Genomic DNA, 16,708 nt, shown 5'->3' on the forward strand with positions numbered 1-16,708 from the left:
AAAGTGGTTAAGTTATGCCAGATCCTCTTGATGGAAAAATATGCAGCCATTAAAATTGGAGAAAATTATACTACAGGAAAAAAGGGATTTAAAACTACATCTTGAAAAATAATCTTATGTGTAACAGAAGGAAAAATGAAATAAAATATCCTACAGTGTTAATATAGTAGCTATCACTAGGTGGTAAAATAAGTCATTTTCTTTTTCATATTTTCTACATTAGCTTTCATATACTAATTAGAGAAGGGAAATGCAATAGATAACGGTGTTCAAACCAGCTGAAGAACATCCCTTTCTAGCAAAAGCACCAATCTGTGCTGAGCTGTGCCTGCTCCCAGGATCCTTGAAGCGGCAGTATGACTACGAAGAGAATGCAACCCTCATTTCCCACAATGACACGCTCCCCACCTTTCCTCCAGGTCCAGAATCAATCATTACACATCCCACACAGCTAATCAGCAGCTACTGGGGTACTGAGCATTCATTCCCTTCCCCCATCACAACACTGCACTATTCTCTCGCCAGTGTTCAAAAACACGAAATGTGTGGTTTGATTGTTACGGGGGAACAGGGTAGGAAAACATTCTGATATGTGCCACGTTGACTTAAGAACTCTGCCCTTTACCCCTTCATTTTGTGTGTGACATGCCCAGCTGAGACTTGGACAGGTTGCGGCACTTGCTCAGCAGCCCACCTGTGAGCCCGAGGGTACGGTCAGAACCCAAGTCTTCTGACTCCACCAGCCATCCCCTTATGTGTCAATAAAAGCATCCCCTGAACTTTGTGGTTACATGAAAGCTGATTTTGAAAGAGGAACAGGGAACTACACTCAATATCTCATAATAACCTATATATGTAACTGAATCACTCTGCTGTACACCTGAAACTAACACAGCATTGTAAATCAACTATACTTCAATGAAAACTGAAATATAAAAAAAAAATTTTAAAGAGGAAAGGAATAAGAGAAGAAAGATCCCTTAGTTGGCATAACAGAATTGATCAATAGAATCTGCTTTCCTAACCTACCAATATGATACAAAATTCTCTGGAAGCCATCCCCTTGTAACTAGCTCATTTACATGTTATCAGTAATGTAAACAAGAATGAAACAAAAATGAGTTAAAGTAGCATGACCGGTTGAATAAAAGTACTTACCTGCTTAACTGCGTGTCAGTAGGGTCAAACTGAAAATCCGGAAATGAGGCAACTAGTGAACTCTAGAATATTTGATATGGACGTTTTGAAAGAATGCTGAAGAGTACTTATTCCATCAAGTTTTGTACTGGTCTTACATGAGTATTTTTACATTTAAATTGACAGCACTTTCTTGTTGATACTAAAAAAAAAGAATGTTGCTGTCAGCAAGCTGTTCCCAAATTAAGTCTGCAAAATTTCAAAGTGTTACTTTATCAAAACAGAAGTTTCAATGAGACATGTATAAAAGGAAAGGGAGTCGGGGTGGGGACGAAAAAAGGAATGAAAAACTCCCATTGGTAGAAGTGTGCTTCAGCGTTGCAGAAAAAAAGCAATTTCACTTTCGGAGACCACTTCAGAAGGTGCTTTCATATATCTTGTTTGATCCTGACCGCCCTGTTAGGTTGGTGGTTTCACCCCTGTTTTACAGCCAGTTTAACAGCTTGGGTAAAGTTAAAAGGTTGGCCCCAGTCTCCCACAAATGGCTGCAGAGCTGGAAGTCAAAGCCTAGTCTCCCAAATGCCTGAGTGCCCAGAACCTCCAGGTTGTCTGGAGCTCCCTGGTCATCTCCAATTTCTGAGGCAATCAGTATTTAAAAAAAAAAAAAAAAAAAAAAAAAAAAAAAAAAAAAAGGAAACAATTTTAAAAAAAAAAAAAAAAAAAAAAAAAAAAAGGTACACAGTCAATCCATGTGTTAAATATTTACATTCAACAAGTTAATGTTTAAAGCACAAAAATATTTACTATTCTAAGATAACAGGATATATGTATCTAGTCCACCGTGACCTTTGTGGTTCTGTGATAAGACAAATCGAATGGCATCTTTTAATTTGTCGGTTTATCTCGGCAACTGCGTGTCTAACCTGATTTGGAAAGGGCAAAGTCTAAATTCTATCCCTTTGTGAATGGGGGTGAATCCCCAGCACAAATCCCACCCCAGCCCTGGAACTGCTAAACCAGTTGAGCCCAGTGGACCAAGCAGCGACTGGCAGCACAGTGGGGACCACACCATGACCCCGAAACTCCATGGCAACAGCCCTTCTTTGCAGTAGAGGATGTCACGCCCTCCTGGTCAGACCGCCCCATAGGGGCACGTTAATTCACTCCAACATTTCAGGGGAAGCCTAGGCTTGAGGTTTTACCTTTTCCTCAGATTCATCAGTATTTTTAGTGCTCCGTGTCAGGTGGACACTGGGACGTGTTTCCGGAGTACCGAATGAAAGAGCGGAAAGGGACGGAGGACGCTCCCTGCCCGAGGGCCCCCGGCGTGAAGCAGGGGAGAGTGGGCCTCGGGCGGGGACGCAGGCCTGCCTGGCGCCCTGGGCGGGGAGAGCCCTCCAGGCGCAGGAAACCGGAGGCCCCGCCCCCCCGGGAATGCCCCGCCCCGCGCCCTAGCCCCAGCCCCGGAGGGCAGCCTGGCCCCGCGGTCCTAGGGCCGTGGCTCCACTCCTTGGCAACCAAAGGGACGCTTTCTCCTTAGCAACCAGCGAGGCTCCCACCATGGCTGAAGAAGAGGAAGTTGCTGCCCGGACGGAGAAAGTTATCCGGATCCAGAGGGTGTTTATAAACCTGCTGGACTCATACAGCAGCAGAAACATCGGGAAGGTGAGCGGCGGTGGATCACAGGAGAACCCCAGCCCCCAACTTCCAGTCCCCCGCCTCAGCCCCGGAACCCAGCGAGGGCCTGCACCACCGGGCGCTATCAGGGCCTCCCCTAAGGGACCCTCCCTCGTCCTGGGCACGGCCAATGCCCCCTGCTCCCCAGTCTGCACCCAGGCTAGACAAGCGCCCCACCTGGAAGCCCAGGTGTTTGGAGATCTCCGTTCCAGCCGGGGTTCCTCCCCTGTTAATAAGAGGAAACTGAGGCTTCGAGGCAGAAAGGGGCTTGCCCGAGATCACTTAGCGAGTTGGGGGCAGGACCTGGACATAGGGGCCAGGTCTCCGACCTCCTAACCGGGTTCACTTTCCATTCCCGCCAACTCGTCTGTATCAGGCAACTGACGGAAAAAGAAGTCCAAAACTAAATGCAATGGCATGCAATAGCAAAGCATTAAAAAGACAGGAGTAGTATGAACTTACTTGTGTCTTTCAAAAAGATAGATACAAATATAGAGAAGATAGATAGACAACCTAAATACAGAAAAACGTCTCAAAGGATACACAAGACACTTAACCGTTATCACCTCTGGAGGATGGGAGTCACTCATTCATGAGCTCCTACTAAAAGGCTGGCACAGTAAATAAGACCAAAAAAGGTTTTGACCCTTGAAGACCCTGCCCCTCTGGAAGGAGACAGACAATAAATAATTACTAGAATAAACAAGATATTTCAATAGGTGATAAGTACTCTGAAGGAAAGAGAATAGAAGAGGTGGACTGGGGAAGAGCGCAGCTGCTTTCTATAGAGTTGCATGAAAGAGCTCTCTTGAAAGGTGACATTTAATCTGACACACACAAGATGAGGGTCCAGCCCGAGGAAATAGTTCCCAGAGGGCACGGCAAAGGCAAAAGTTGCAGAGGACAGAGTGGTGAGGCTGCAGTGAACCAGGGGCTCCAGGGGACAGCAGGCACCATGCCCAGGACCCATGTGGTTTTGGAGCCCGCACAAATGTTATAATTTCTTTTAAAATAGGAAGGAAGCAAATTAAATTTTAGAGTCAAAGATAGTGTGTCATTATAGATATACAGTCGTAAAGTATCATTTTTAATATACTTTTGGAGGAAAGGGCCTGTGAAAGTCAAAATGTGGCCCAGCTCAGCAACTAAACAGTGCCTCACACGTGGTCAGCAGTTCATCGATATTTATTGTGTAAATTAGCAAAGCAGAGTCGAGCCCAAAGGCCCAGATCTTGTGGGGCTTTGGTCGGGGATTTGGTTTATGTTCTAAATCCATTGATAGCCATATTGGAGTACTTAAAAAGGGACGTGTCATGATTGAAATTAGGAGGGAGGGAGGGAAGAGAATTTAACTTTTTACTTTATCCCCTTTTGATCTCTGATTGTTTTTTACAGCATAATATTTTTACAATAAAACTTTTCGTTGGGAGAGATTTTTTCCAAAGCTTATCAATAACAGAATTTCCAGTCATTCCTTAACAAACCAGGACTTGACTTTCTCAAATTCCAAGTAGTTGCTATTGTCTGCACTAAGCAATATGGGAGTAGAAATATAAAGCATCTAAAAAAACGTGGAAACCATGTCTCTTGTCCTCAGGCCTAGCTGGGCAATGCCACCACAGCCCCTTCTCCCCTGGTCTCTGGGTAGTGTGTCAGGGTGGGGCACCTGTGCAGCCGGGGTGTCATTATCAGAAGCTCCAACTTCACCCCTCCCTACCTATGCGATCTTGGGCAAATTACTTATTGCTGGGCCTCAATCTCCTCATCTGTGAAACGGGATAATAAAATTGAATATGTGTGTTTGAGAGGTAAATGAAAATATATATGGCATACTTGGAAAAAATAGATTCCAATAAGAGATTGAACCTGACACCTTGTCTATTAACTTGGACTGCTTTTTTATCAAAATAAAGGGGGTGGGGCATTCTGTTGTGTTTTTACTCCCAAGGAGTGATATCGTCATGATTATTTACACGTTTAAACTATTAAATTATATGTCTAATATATAAATTAAAATTATTTCTCTTTATATATGAAACCCATGAGCATTGCATAAACAACTCACAAAGACAGCTTTTGTAAAACAAAAAAAAGAAACTTTGCCAACCTCATTCTATTTCGTTATTCATAGCCACTGGTCCCATGTGGTTGTGGAACGTTTAAAAGTGTCTAGTCCAGATGGAGATGCACTGTTAGTGGAAAATGCACATCAAATTTCAAACACTTACTATGGGAAAAGAAAACAATATATAATATCTCAATAATGTTTATATTGATGACATGTTAAACTGATAATGTTTTGGATATATTGAGTTAAACAAAACGTTACCTAAATTTTTAAAAATTTAAACTTTACCTAAGTTAACTTCACCTGTCTCTTTCTCCTTCTGTTAATGTGGTACTAGCAAATTTAAGTTACCTAAGCTGATCGCATTACATTTCTACCTATCTGTTAGACAAAACGACCATTATGAATTTAGCCCAGCTCTGCCTGATGCTAGGGAAGGATAATACCCTTAACGAGCTTTTAAGCTCTCCGAGCCTGAGTTCCTCGCCTACGAAATGTGGAGTCATAATAGTGAATAGACATTTCACTGTGTCGTTGCGGGAATTAAACCAATTTCAATGAGATACCAGTGTACAAAGCATGAGTGGCACCGCTAGCGAGCCTTCAGTAAAGCTCAGGTTTTAGAATCGTCATTCATTGACTGGCCTTACTCTCCGCCGTTCTTAGTATTCAGGAAATTCCTGTTTGCTTGCAGTTTCTCTCTAACTCTGTCGTCGGGGCTTCGCTTGAAGAAATTACCGAAGAGGAGGAAAATCACGATGAAGATAAATCAGCCGTGCCAGGAGCCTCCTCAGCCAACCTGAAGGAAGGCACGTTCCAGATAGTGGGCACGCTTTCCACGCTCGAAACCCCCTGCCCCAACTTTGCCGTGGAGACCTACTATGTAAGTCCAGAGGGACTGCTGAGAGGGGGTGAAGGGGAGGGCCACCCCCTGCTCCGATGCCCTGCCAATGTGTTTGCTCCTTGTCTCCTCTCTCCTGCCAACGTGAGACGGTGGGGAAGTTGAGGACAGAGGTGAGGGCAGGTCTTCCTCCCGCGACGGAAATTAACAACCCTTGTCTCTCCACTTTCAAGTCTTGCCTGCAGCCAAGAACTTAAATGAGATATTCTTAGAAAGTATGGATCTCATTTGGACTTTCAGACTCATAAGGTTCTCTGCCCTGTATTTAAAATGTATTCTGCCCTGCATCACCCCAACATGGCTCTGGGCCATGGCCGGCGCAATCTCCTGTGGTAATCAGCCACTCAAGGATAACACCATTATATTGCTGTCTTACTGAGAAATACTGCTGCCTTCACAGGACAAATTCTACACAGTCCTCATCCAAGGGCTTAAATACCTGCAAGAAGGGTGACCCTCCCAGCCTAATTCCTCCCATCACCCTGCCTGCAGCCCTCTAGATCCTAGGAGACAGATTTGCACATGCTGTACCCTGGAATAGCCTTCCCTCTTCCCTCCTCCAACCAGCCCTATTCATCCTTCACGATTTAATTTGGGTTGTCTTCTCCTCCAGGAAGCCCTTCATGATTCCCCACTCCCAGTTTAGATTCTGAGCTCTCTACCTGCCTAGATTCTTATACTTTTCTCACTCCATTGTTATTATCTGTCTATTGTGGGTCACACTATTAGTATCTGTTCCTTGAGAGTAGAGACAGCACCCCATTTATTCTCATGTGTATCCTTGCACGGTGACGGACAGCACTGGCCCTCAATAAGTATTTGTCAATGAATGAATGAGTGCCCTCCTACCATCTTTGGGAACTTTCTTTACCACTTACCCCCTTTTACCCTCTTCTGGATCTTCACTCACCACTGACTTCTTTCTTTCCACCTCCACGTATGCTCACATCTTTCTCACTGGAAACACACACACACACACACACACACACACATACACTCTTACTTTGGCCTCCCTGCCTCTTTCTCTGCCCATGGCCCCTGCCACCACTGAACTTGAGAGAGGGCTCAGCCACCTTTGCAGGCCTCACTCCTGCACTCTCCAGCCCCCACCCCTTCACAGGAGATGCCCTGGCCATTGTCACCAGCCAGCCCCTTATTACCAAGGGCCTCTCTTCCCTGCTTCCCAGCAGCAGCCGCTGGCAGACTGCCCTTACGCATCGACTCCTTCCCTTCAAATGCAGTTTTTCTCAGAGCTCCCTCCCTTCTCCTAATAGGCATCCTTTCTAAATCTTATTCAGTCCTATAGCTCCAGCTCCCCTGTACAAGCCAACGCCTTTCAAATTCTTCTCCAGCCCTGTTGACCAACCTGCACATCCAACTGCTTCCTAGTCCACTCCCTGAGATGTCCTGCAGCACTTCTATATCAATTTACCCAGGATGAAGTCTCTCACACTCCTCTACAAAACTACTCTGCTCTGGGGCTTCCCTGGTGGCGCAGCGGTTGAGAGTCCGCCTGCCGATGCAGGGGACGCGGGTTCGCGCCCCGGTCTGGGAAGATCCCACATGCCGCGGAGCGGCTGGGCCCATGAGCCATGGCCGCTGAGCCTGCGCATCCGGAGCCTGTGCTCTGCAACGGGAGAGGCCACAACAGTGAGAGGCCCGTGTACCGCAAAAAAAAAAAAAACCCCACTACTCTGCCCTAATTTGTATTAAGGGCCTTGCTGTCTGTTATCAGTTTAGGCTGTTTGGGGCTGCAAGTAATAGGAAAAAAAAAAAAAAAAGGCAATGCAAATCAGTAGCCAATAAGGAATTCATCAGCTTATGTGGCTGGTGGTCTCAAGGAAGCACCTGCTTCAGGCCTGGCATGACCCAGGGGCTGCAGCTGCTTTTCCTGCCCTTTCCTGGGCTCTGTCTTCCTCTGGGGGGGACTTCATCCTCAGGTTGGCAGCAAGGCGGCAACATTCCAGGGCTTTGCACACAAACGCAGCAACACTGTTGAAGAGAACTTCCAGAAGTTCTCAGAAGAAGGAGGGTGAACATTCCAGCAGCACCCCGCAGGTATCTCCTTGAATCTCAGTGTCTTGAGTTGAGACACGTGCTGATTTCTGAACCAATCACTCACCCTGAGGTCAGTAAGGCCCATCCCTTAAGCTAGAAGGTGGAGTTAATTTCCCACAGGCTGAGAAGGGGCGTATCTGCACAAAATTGGGGTTCTGTTGGGAAAGAAGAAAAGGAGATGGATGTTTGTAGACAACCAAGAGTGTCCTTTACGCCATTCATCACGCACTTGCCCCCATCACAGCTGCAAGCCTGGTATTGCTGTGGGCTCTTGGCTTCCCACTATAGACTGGAAAACACACACACACACACACACACACACATACACACACACACACTGCGAGTGCTGTGGGTTCAGTTTTATTTGGGGTTTACTGAGGGCTATAGCCTGGGAGACAGTCTCTCAGAGAGCTCTGAGGAACTGCTCCAAAGACGTTGGGGTGTGGGGCGTCAGTATGCATATGGTTTGGGTGAAGGGGCCACGTGCAATCAAGTACACGTCTCAGCAAAAGGTCGGTGCTAGTCACAAGGAGCAGATCTCTCCAGTCATGACTTTGGTGCTTTTCTGGGTATGAGAAGACACACGATATTGGGTTCATAATAATTTCTCCTGAAAACGTCTGTCTGAAGTCCTGTTCTGCCAGTTTTTTCCAGAGCACAGAGTGCCTCCTCGCTGACCTCAAATTAAAGAGCTCAGCTTCTTATTGAACATGTTACTAAAGAGGTTTAGTCAAAAAGACCAAAGTCCCTGTCATCATCAGACTCTTCAGGTTCTTCTTTCTTTGCGTCTACTTTCTTCTCCTCAGCGGGGGCAGCAGCGGTGGAAGAGGCAGGACCTCCTGCTGGGGCAGCTCCACCAGCCCCTGCACGCAGATGAGGCTCCCTGTGTGCTGACCTTGGCCAAAGCCTTTGCAAACAATCCTGGCCAGAAAGGTTCAACATTTACACCGGCTCCTTTAATGAGAGCATAGATCTTGTCCTCTGTGACCATCACCTCATCGTCATGTGGGATGAGGGCCGAGTAGATGCAGGCGAGCTCCGAGACGGAGGCCATGGTGCGGGGCCAGTGCTAGGCGGGGGCTGCCAGATAGATAGAGTGAGGGCCTCTCCCCAACACGGCCTTAGCTTCCTTGGAAGGACGGAACACCTTAGCGGCAGCTGAAGGAAGGGAGGCCTCAACTCGTGTCTTTAATCGCTCTTGAAAGAATGCCTCCTTTCCATTCTCCTGGCTATTTGCGTTGCTTCAGATCTCCATCACTGATCACTCTTTATACCTGAATTTGATTCAGTGAATGAGTATTGAGCACTTTGAAGACCCACAGAAAAACACGGAGCTCACAGCCTAGCAGGAACTCTGCAATGTCAACTAGTGGCTCCAGAGCAGGACAGTGACATGATGACAGAGGTGTGCGCACAGCCGCGTCCAGAGCACTCTGAAAAGGGCAGTGTGAATTCTCAGTCTTATCTATAGAGCCAGGCAAATGGAGCTTCAGACTCTTCCCTGCCACACAGAGCAAGGCCCCCTAAGCTCCTCTGATCGGGAGATTCTGCGCAGCTGGCCCTCCTTTGGGAGCTTGGGCTCTACTGGTGTTGCTGGGACTGAGGCTGAACCTCCAGGGCTGAATAGAGCTTTCCATGCAGATAAAGGAACAAGGAAATGACACACAAGGGGGCACCTGGCAAAGTGTATGGTGTGCTTTGGAATAGAAAGCATTGGTATAGCTAGAGCTTGGGTTGTGGGCAGCCAAGGGGAAGAAGCAAGAGTGGTATGAAAGATAAGAGAGAATGGAGGATGGAAAAACATTAGGCTGGTCCAGGTTGTCAAAGGCGCTTTTGCCTGGCTCAGCAAATGGCCTGCTAGTCTGTGAACTTCCCAGGCTCTGCTGAGTGAGCTTGTATTCACCCTTTCAACCCAGCTCAAATGTCAACTCCTACAAGCCATAGTCCCATACTTCACCTAGTCCATTAAACCTCAAATGTGCTTCTATGATAGCCCTTTCTACATTGGGGGCTGCCATGTAGGGCTGTACAAGTTGCACACTGCACAAGGATGCCCAGCTATGGGCATGGGTAGGGGCTGAAAAGTGATGTGTTCTGCTGGCTACAGTGTGTCCCAGACTGGGTGCCTTATAATTTTTCCACCAAGAGCAGGTTTTCTTTTTCTAATTTGTACAAAGGCTTCATATGTGCTTAGTTGCACCCTCGTCCACATTAGACCCTCGTTATTTGTTAAAATTTTGCCAACAACACACACACACACACACAATCTGTAGTATCAACAATCATACATTATTTATTTTGCCTTTCCCCTTGGGGTGAAAATGAGGGCCCACAAATATTTACTGGGGGAACAAATGAATGCACAATCATGGTCACTCAATATCTGGTCAGGATGACCATTCTCTTGAAAACGTGCCTGTTTCATCCTCAATCATTCCAATCATGATTTACCAAGTGTGCGTGTTTTCCTTTGGACACAATGATCACCAAAGTTACTTTCATCCCATATAAGAACTTGGTATTTTTAACCATTAAAAGTTTCTGTTTTTTTTTAAAATACTCCCTGCTGTCAACTGTAATAAGGTACCTTACATCTCGAATGAGACCAGATCAATTCCATTTTGAGGATTCTGAAATAATCCATATTAATCACTTATCAGCACTTCCGAGTGATTCATGATCTATAGTTGCTCAAAGAAACTTGCATAGAGCTTGAGTTTGTTTTAAATGCCTCACACATTTTCTTCCAGTGGGTTCTAATTCTTTCCTCCTGAATCGGGGTTTAAACAGCATGCAGAAATAGTACCTAAGATCATTATGCAATTTTCTTATTCATCTGTTCCGGGCTATTTACATAAACTTTGTTACTTGAAAACTACACACAGAAGAGAACCAAAATTTCATTTTAAATAAAAAAATCCTTCTGCGAATGTTTCCTGTGGGACTATCCAGGCAACATATCTCATTTGGAAATTGTCACTCCCATCTAAATATTAAGGTTACTTTGTTCGCTTCTTGCAACAAATGACTGTCAACTTTCTTTTTCAGGCTATCTCTCGAGAAGACCTTCTCATGCACCTGCTGGAGTGTGATGTTATCATTTATAACATCACTGAGAACCCCCAGCAAGTGGAGGAAGCCATCTGGGCAGTCTCTGGTCAGTGAGATGCACCCTTGATCTCCAGGGACGGGACTTTTTACTTTACCTAAGAGTCATCTCAGGAACACTAGGCAAATTAGGACCGTGGAAGAACTGATCTGAAATTCACCTAAAACAGGAAGTGAAATCAGACTAGTGGATACACCTGTGGATAGCATTAAAGCATAAAGGGAGGCATATGAAAATATGTAAGAGTTTATGTGAGGGACTTCCCTGGTGGACCAGTGGTTAGGATTTTGTGCTTCCAGCAGCGGGCATGGGTTCCATCCCTGGTTGGGGAAAAAAGATCCCACATCCCACATAATGTGCAGGGTGGCCAAAATAAATTAATACATAAAAATAAAGTTGATGTTTACTGCATTTGACAGTGTTTCTTATTATATATAAAAAAAGAAGAGTTTATATGAACAAAAATCAATTCATATTGGGAATTCCCTGGCGGTCCAGTGGTTAGGACTCTGAGCTTTTCACAGCGGAGGACCTGGGTTCTATCCGTGGTCCGGGAACTAAGATCCCTGCAAGCCACGTGGTGCAGATAAAACAAAAAACAATCCGATTCATGTTGGAAGTGGTTAGGAGCTCCACCAACAGCAGCTAGGGACAAGACTTTTATAGAGAAAAGCAGTTATTTGACTGGCTGTAACTTAAGTGTTTCCCTTATTTGGGAGAGCCTAGTTGACTGTTTGTGATTAGCTGTTCTTAGGTTTGGGTTTGCTTATTTATGCTGCTAAGCTATTAGGACCACCTCAATCTAATGGCTTCGTTGTTTAATTAATTTAGCAACAGGAGCTTCCGAAGAATAGAATTTGTAAATTGAAATATAGTTAATGTACGATATTATAAGTTATAGGTGTACAATACAGTGATTCAAAATGTTTAAAGGTTATACTCCGTTTATAGTTGTTGTAAAATACTGCCTGTTCCCTGTGTTGTACATCATATCCTTGTAGCTTATTTTATACCTAATAGTTTGTACCTCTTAATCCTCTACCGCGTGAAGCCCCTCCCCCTTCCCTCTCCCCACTGGTAACCACTACTTGCTCTCTATATCTGTGAGTCTGCTTCTGTTTCGTTATAGTCACTAGTTTGTTGTATTCTTTAGTAATATCATACAGTGTTTGTCCTTCTCTGACTTATTTTACTTGGCATAATATGTCCATCCATGTTGTTGCAAATGGCAAAATTTCATTCTTTTTTATAGCTGAGTAGTATTCCATTGTATATATATTCACCAATTTTTCTGTATCCATTCATCTGTTGATGGACCTTAGGTTGCTTCCATATCTTGCCAATTATAAATAATGCTGCTAGGAACATTGGGGTACATGTATCTTTTGGAATTAGTGTTTTCGTTTTTTTAGATATAGACCCAAGAGTGGAGCTGCTGGGTCATATGGTAGTTCTGTTTTTGGTTTTTTGAGAAACTGCCATACTGTTTTCCACAATGGCTGCACCAATGTGCATTCCCACCAACAGTGCATGAGGGTTCCCTTTTCTCCACATCTTCGCCAGCACTTGTTGTTTGTTGTCTTTTTGATGATGGCCATTCTGACAGTTGTGAGGTGGTATCTCTGTGGTTTTGATTTGCCTCTCCCTGATGATTAGCCATGTTGAGCATCTTGTCATGTGCCTGTTGGCCATCTGTATGTCTTCTTTGGAAAGATGTCTACTTAGTTCTTCTGCCCATTTTTTAATCTGGGTCGTTTGTTTTTTTGATGTTGGGTTGCATGAGCTGTTTATATATGTTGGATATTAACCCCCTATCATTTATATCATTTGCAAATATTTTCTCCCATTCAGTAGGTTGTCTTTTCATTTTGTCAGTGTTTTCCTTTGTTGTGCAAGAGCTTTTAAATTTAATTAGGTCCCATTTGTTTATTTTTGCTTTTATTTCCTTTGCTTCAGGAGAGAGATCCAAAAATATACTGCTACAATTTATGTCAAAGAGTGTTCCGCCTATGTTTTCCTCTAGGAGTTTTATGGTTTCTGGTCTTACATTTAGATCTTTAATCCATTTTGAGTTTATTTTTGTATATGATGTCAGAGAATGTTCTAAATTCATTCTTTTACATGTAGCTGTCCAGTTTTCCCAACACCATTTATTGAAGAGACTGTCTTTTATTGCCTCCTTTGTCATAGATTAACTGACCGTAAGTGCATGGATTTATTTCTGGGCTCTCTATTCTGTTCCATTGATTTATGTGTCCAAAGTATAGAATATTTTTAATCATTGAAAGAAATGAAACATTAACTTTCAAAATTCAACCTTTATTCATTCCACAGGCATGGCTTAAGGAGGTGGGGTTGAACGTATTGGGGAGATACAAAGACAAATTTAAAAAAAAATGATACCCTCAAGGCTCTTGTAGGCCCACAAGAGAGCTAAGGGACTCGGGAGAAACTTTCATGCAGGGCAGAGAATGACATGTTGACACAAAAGCTATCACAAGATGGATGTGACTTTAGGAGGAGAGGAATTATTTAGCTTAAAATTTTTTTTTATTTTTGGCTGTGTTGGGTCTTTGTTGCTGCACGGTGGCTTTTCTCTAGTTGCAGCGAGCGGGGGCTGCTCTTCGTTGCGGTGCGTGGGCTTCTCATTGCAGTGGCTTCTCTTGTTGCAGAGCACGGGCTCTAGGCACGCGGGCTTCAGTAGTTGTGGCACACGGGCTTAGTCGCTCTGCAGCATGTGGGATCTTCCCAGACCAGGGCTTGAACCTGTGTCCCCTGCACTGGCAGGCGGATTCTTAACCACTGCGCCACCCGGGAAACCCCAGGAGAAAAGGAATTATTTCTAACTGTGAGGATTTGATTCAGTTCAACAAGTGTTCCCCAATAGCAAGGGTCAGGAAGGGGTCACAGAGAACACTTTCATATTTTAAATGCATTGAAAAAGGTAATGAACTCTAAGGGACAAGATGATGTTTAGCAATTTGGTGCTTTGTGATTCATCTCCTTATTAAGTCCAGATCAAAGGAGAGAGCAAATCAGCTTATTTGAATTACCGTTCTAGGCTAGGAGGCAGCCAAAAAGACACAAGCACCTTACTTTGCAGTATTTTTTACACTTCAGTATGTTGGTTTTTGGCAGATTAGTTCAGGCGTCAGCAAACTTTCTCTGTTAAAGGCCAGATAGTAAATATGTTTAGCTTTTCAAGCCAACTCCTCTGCTGTTGTAGCAAGAAAGCAACTATAGACAATATGTAAATGAATGGGCTGGGTTCCAATAAAACTCTATTTACAAAAACAAGCGGTACATTGCCAACCCCTGAATAAGACCAATAGCAAAGCTATATTTTGGCTCATGTTCAGAGAAATGGAATGAAGCCTCAGTAATGTCTGTACCATATTCAGAGAAATCATGATGAAAAAGTACTCTCTGTGGATGTGCTGGAGTCCTCAGGAGCTTACAATGTTTGATTTCTCATTTATCCCTGTGGGCCTAAGTTTCATTCAGTAAGAGACAAATCAATAACATGAACAATGTGTTATCTTTTGAAACAGAGCTTTTTAAACGCCTACTCTCCACATTTTTATCCCTTTGCAAATATTACAAATGATGTGTAATTGCACGTTCTAAGATAATTTCACCACCTAAAATAATAATCAGACCTAATGTTTATTGAGTTCTTATTTTGTGCCAGTCTTTGGAAATTGATTTTTTTCTATATAATGTATACTCACAATTTTCTTTACATTTTAATTTTTTTTTCTGAAATAAAACCTGGACATGTTTTGAAAGTTAAAAAGCACAGTAGGATTTAGAATAAAAAGCAACAATTCCCTGCATTTCTTTTCCATCCCACCTCTACTGTTCAAAAGGAACCTTGGGCTTCCCTGGTGGCGCAGTGTTTGGGGGTCTGTGCCCCGGTCCGGGAGGATCCCACATGCCACGGAGCGGCTGAGCCCGTGGGCCATGTCCGCTGGGCCTGTGCATCCGGAGCCTGTGCTCTGCAGCGGGAGAGGCCGCAGCGGTGAGAGGCCCGCGTACCGCAAAAACAAACAAACAAACAAACAAACAAACAAAAAAGGAACCTCATTTAACCCACTTGTTCCTTTTAATACACAAAAATGCCTGCACTGATGTCCTCTGATTATGAACTTTAGACATTAACCACTGAGTTCCTGCTATGACAGATGAGCTTCAGCACCTAATAGGATGTCTCCCACTAATCATCAAGGGAACATAGTAGTTCTCAAACTTTGATACTGCATTTCCTTTCATGAGCTTTAAAATCTAGAGTATGTTCTATATTGCTTCCTAAGACAATTTTATTCTCTATTTGGTGAAAAACTTTTAAATGGGTTACCTCTTTTTTGGGATACGAAGTGTTTGTGTCTGTAAGAAAGTATAGCCCTTGGTCAGTCATGGGGGACTGGGTGAGTGGGGAGGACATGGGGTGGGTGGGGCTATAGAGAGAATAGTAGAGGGAACTTTCTCACTTTACCTCAGGTACTTTCTGAGATTTGGGGAGTTTTCTGTTTTTGTTTTTACAGTGGATATGTATTACTTCTTAATGATGTTTTATTGAACGATTTTCAAACATTTTAATATAAAAGAATTCTTCTACCTTGCCTTTCACAAATACTATCAAAGGAAGGCAAAACTGGAGAAAGAAATGAAATATAAGAAATGCAAGAAAACGTTTGTATATATGGATAAAATGTGCTGCTCGTTCACAAGTGAACAAGCAGATCGTTTTAGACCCATTCAAATGATCACAAATAAAAAAGGATAACCCAGTTAGAAGACCTCTAAGTGTGCCAAGCATTCACAAAATAGGCCAGTCTGAGGCACAGCAGAGCAGGAAGGGTAAAGAACAAAATTAAATTGAAGAGGCGGTTTTTGTTAATAGAATAAAAATAGAAACTAAAGTTAACATTTCATTGGGATTAATATGTGGACATAGTGTTCTTTTTTTTTTTTTTTTAAATCTTTACTGGAGTATAATTGCTTTACACTGGTGTGTTAGTTTCTGCTTTATATCAAAGTGAACCAGCTATACATATACATGTATCCCCATATCTCCTCCCTCTTGAGTCTCCCTCCCTCCCACCCTCCCTATCCCACCCCTCTGGGTGGTCACAAAGCCCCGAGCTGATCTCCCTGTGCTATGTGGCTGCTTCCCACTAGCTATCTATTTCACGTCTGGTAGTGTATATATATGTCCATGCCACTCTCTCACTTCGTTCCAGCTTACCCTTCCCCCTCCCCATGTCCTCAAGTCCATTCTCTAGTAGGTCTGTGGACATAGTGTTCCTAGACTTAATTCAATAATACTCTCTCACCTTACGGTTGGATTCCATGAGTTTATTAGATTCAGGATATCAGTATTTTATTGTTTTCCTTGTTGTTCGAGAAATCAGCTCATGAGACTAAAATTTACCATGACTACTGTGTCGCTTAGATCCTCTGACAATTTAAGTATATCTCACTTTAGTTTTTGTTTTTTCCTGGAAAATTATACATTATGAAAAATATTTTAGTGGAATCACATGCCAGAAAGTATTCAAGGAGATTCAGTGCTTAAATGTGTGGGGAGCCCTCCCGGGGAATGACAAACCCTTTGGAAACCAAACACTCCCAGGTCCAGGCCACCACTATTCTAAATTCCCGTCTCTACAGATGGTTCGTAATCAAGCATCGGGGTGTTACCAAAGCCCTCCCTCCACACACAGCCCACAGCCCCCAACACATAAGCTGCTCTCCC

At 43.8% G+C, this 16,708-nt stretch overlaps 1 protein-coding gene and 1 pseudogene across 4 annotated transcripts in view; one reads left to right on the plus strand and one right to left on the minus strand.

The window, feature by feature from the left end:
• Positions 1 to 2,655: 2,655 nt before the first annotated feature.
• AK7 (adenylate kinase 7) overlaps positions 2,656 to 16,708 on the plus strand; it is a 54,197-nt gene continuing 40,144 nt past the window's right edge. For 3 of the 4 annotated variants that reach the window (XM_024759356.1, XM_024759375.1, XM_024759366.1), the window contains exons 1-3: positions 2,681 to 2,802; positions 5,577 to 5,765; positions 10,890 to 10,998. In XM_024759356.1, the coding sequence (XP_024615124.1) occupies positions 2,698 to 2,802; positions 5,577 to 5,765; positions 10,890 to 10,998 (403 nt within the window). In that variant the 5' untranslated portion in view covers positions 2,681 to 2,697. Of the gene's footprint in view, positions 2,803 to 5,576; positions 5,766 to 10,889; positions 10,999 to 16,708 lie in introns of all 4 variants that reach the window. The other variant, XM_024759350.1, reaches the window with a different exon arrangement.
• LOC112409351 (60S acidic ribosomal protein P1 pseudogene) lies at positions 8,568 to 8,895 on the minus strand (annotated as a pseudogene).

The sequence above is a fragment of the Neophocaena asiaeorientalis genome, unplaced genomic scaffold (assembly GCF_003031525.2).
Source record: "Neophocaena asiaeorientalis asiaeorientalis breed wild unplaced genomic scaffold, Neophocaena_asiaeorientalis_V1.1 scaffold476, whole genome shotgun sequence".
Lineage (NCBI taxonomy): Eukaryota > Metazoa > Chordata > Mammalia > Artiodactyla > Phocoenidae > Neophocaena > Neophocaena asiaeorientalis.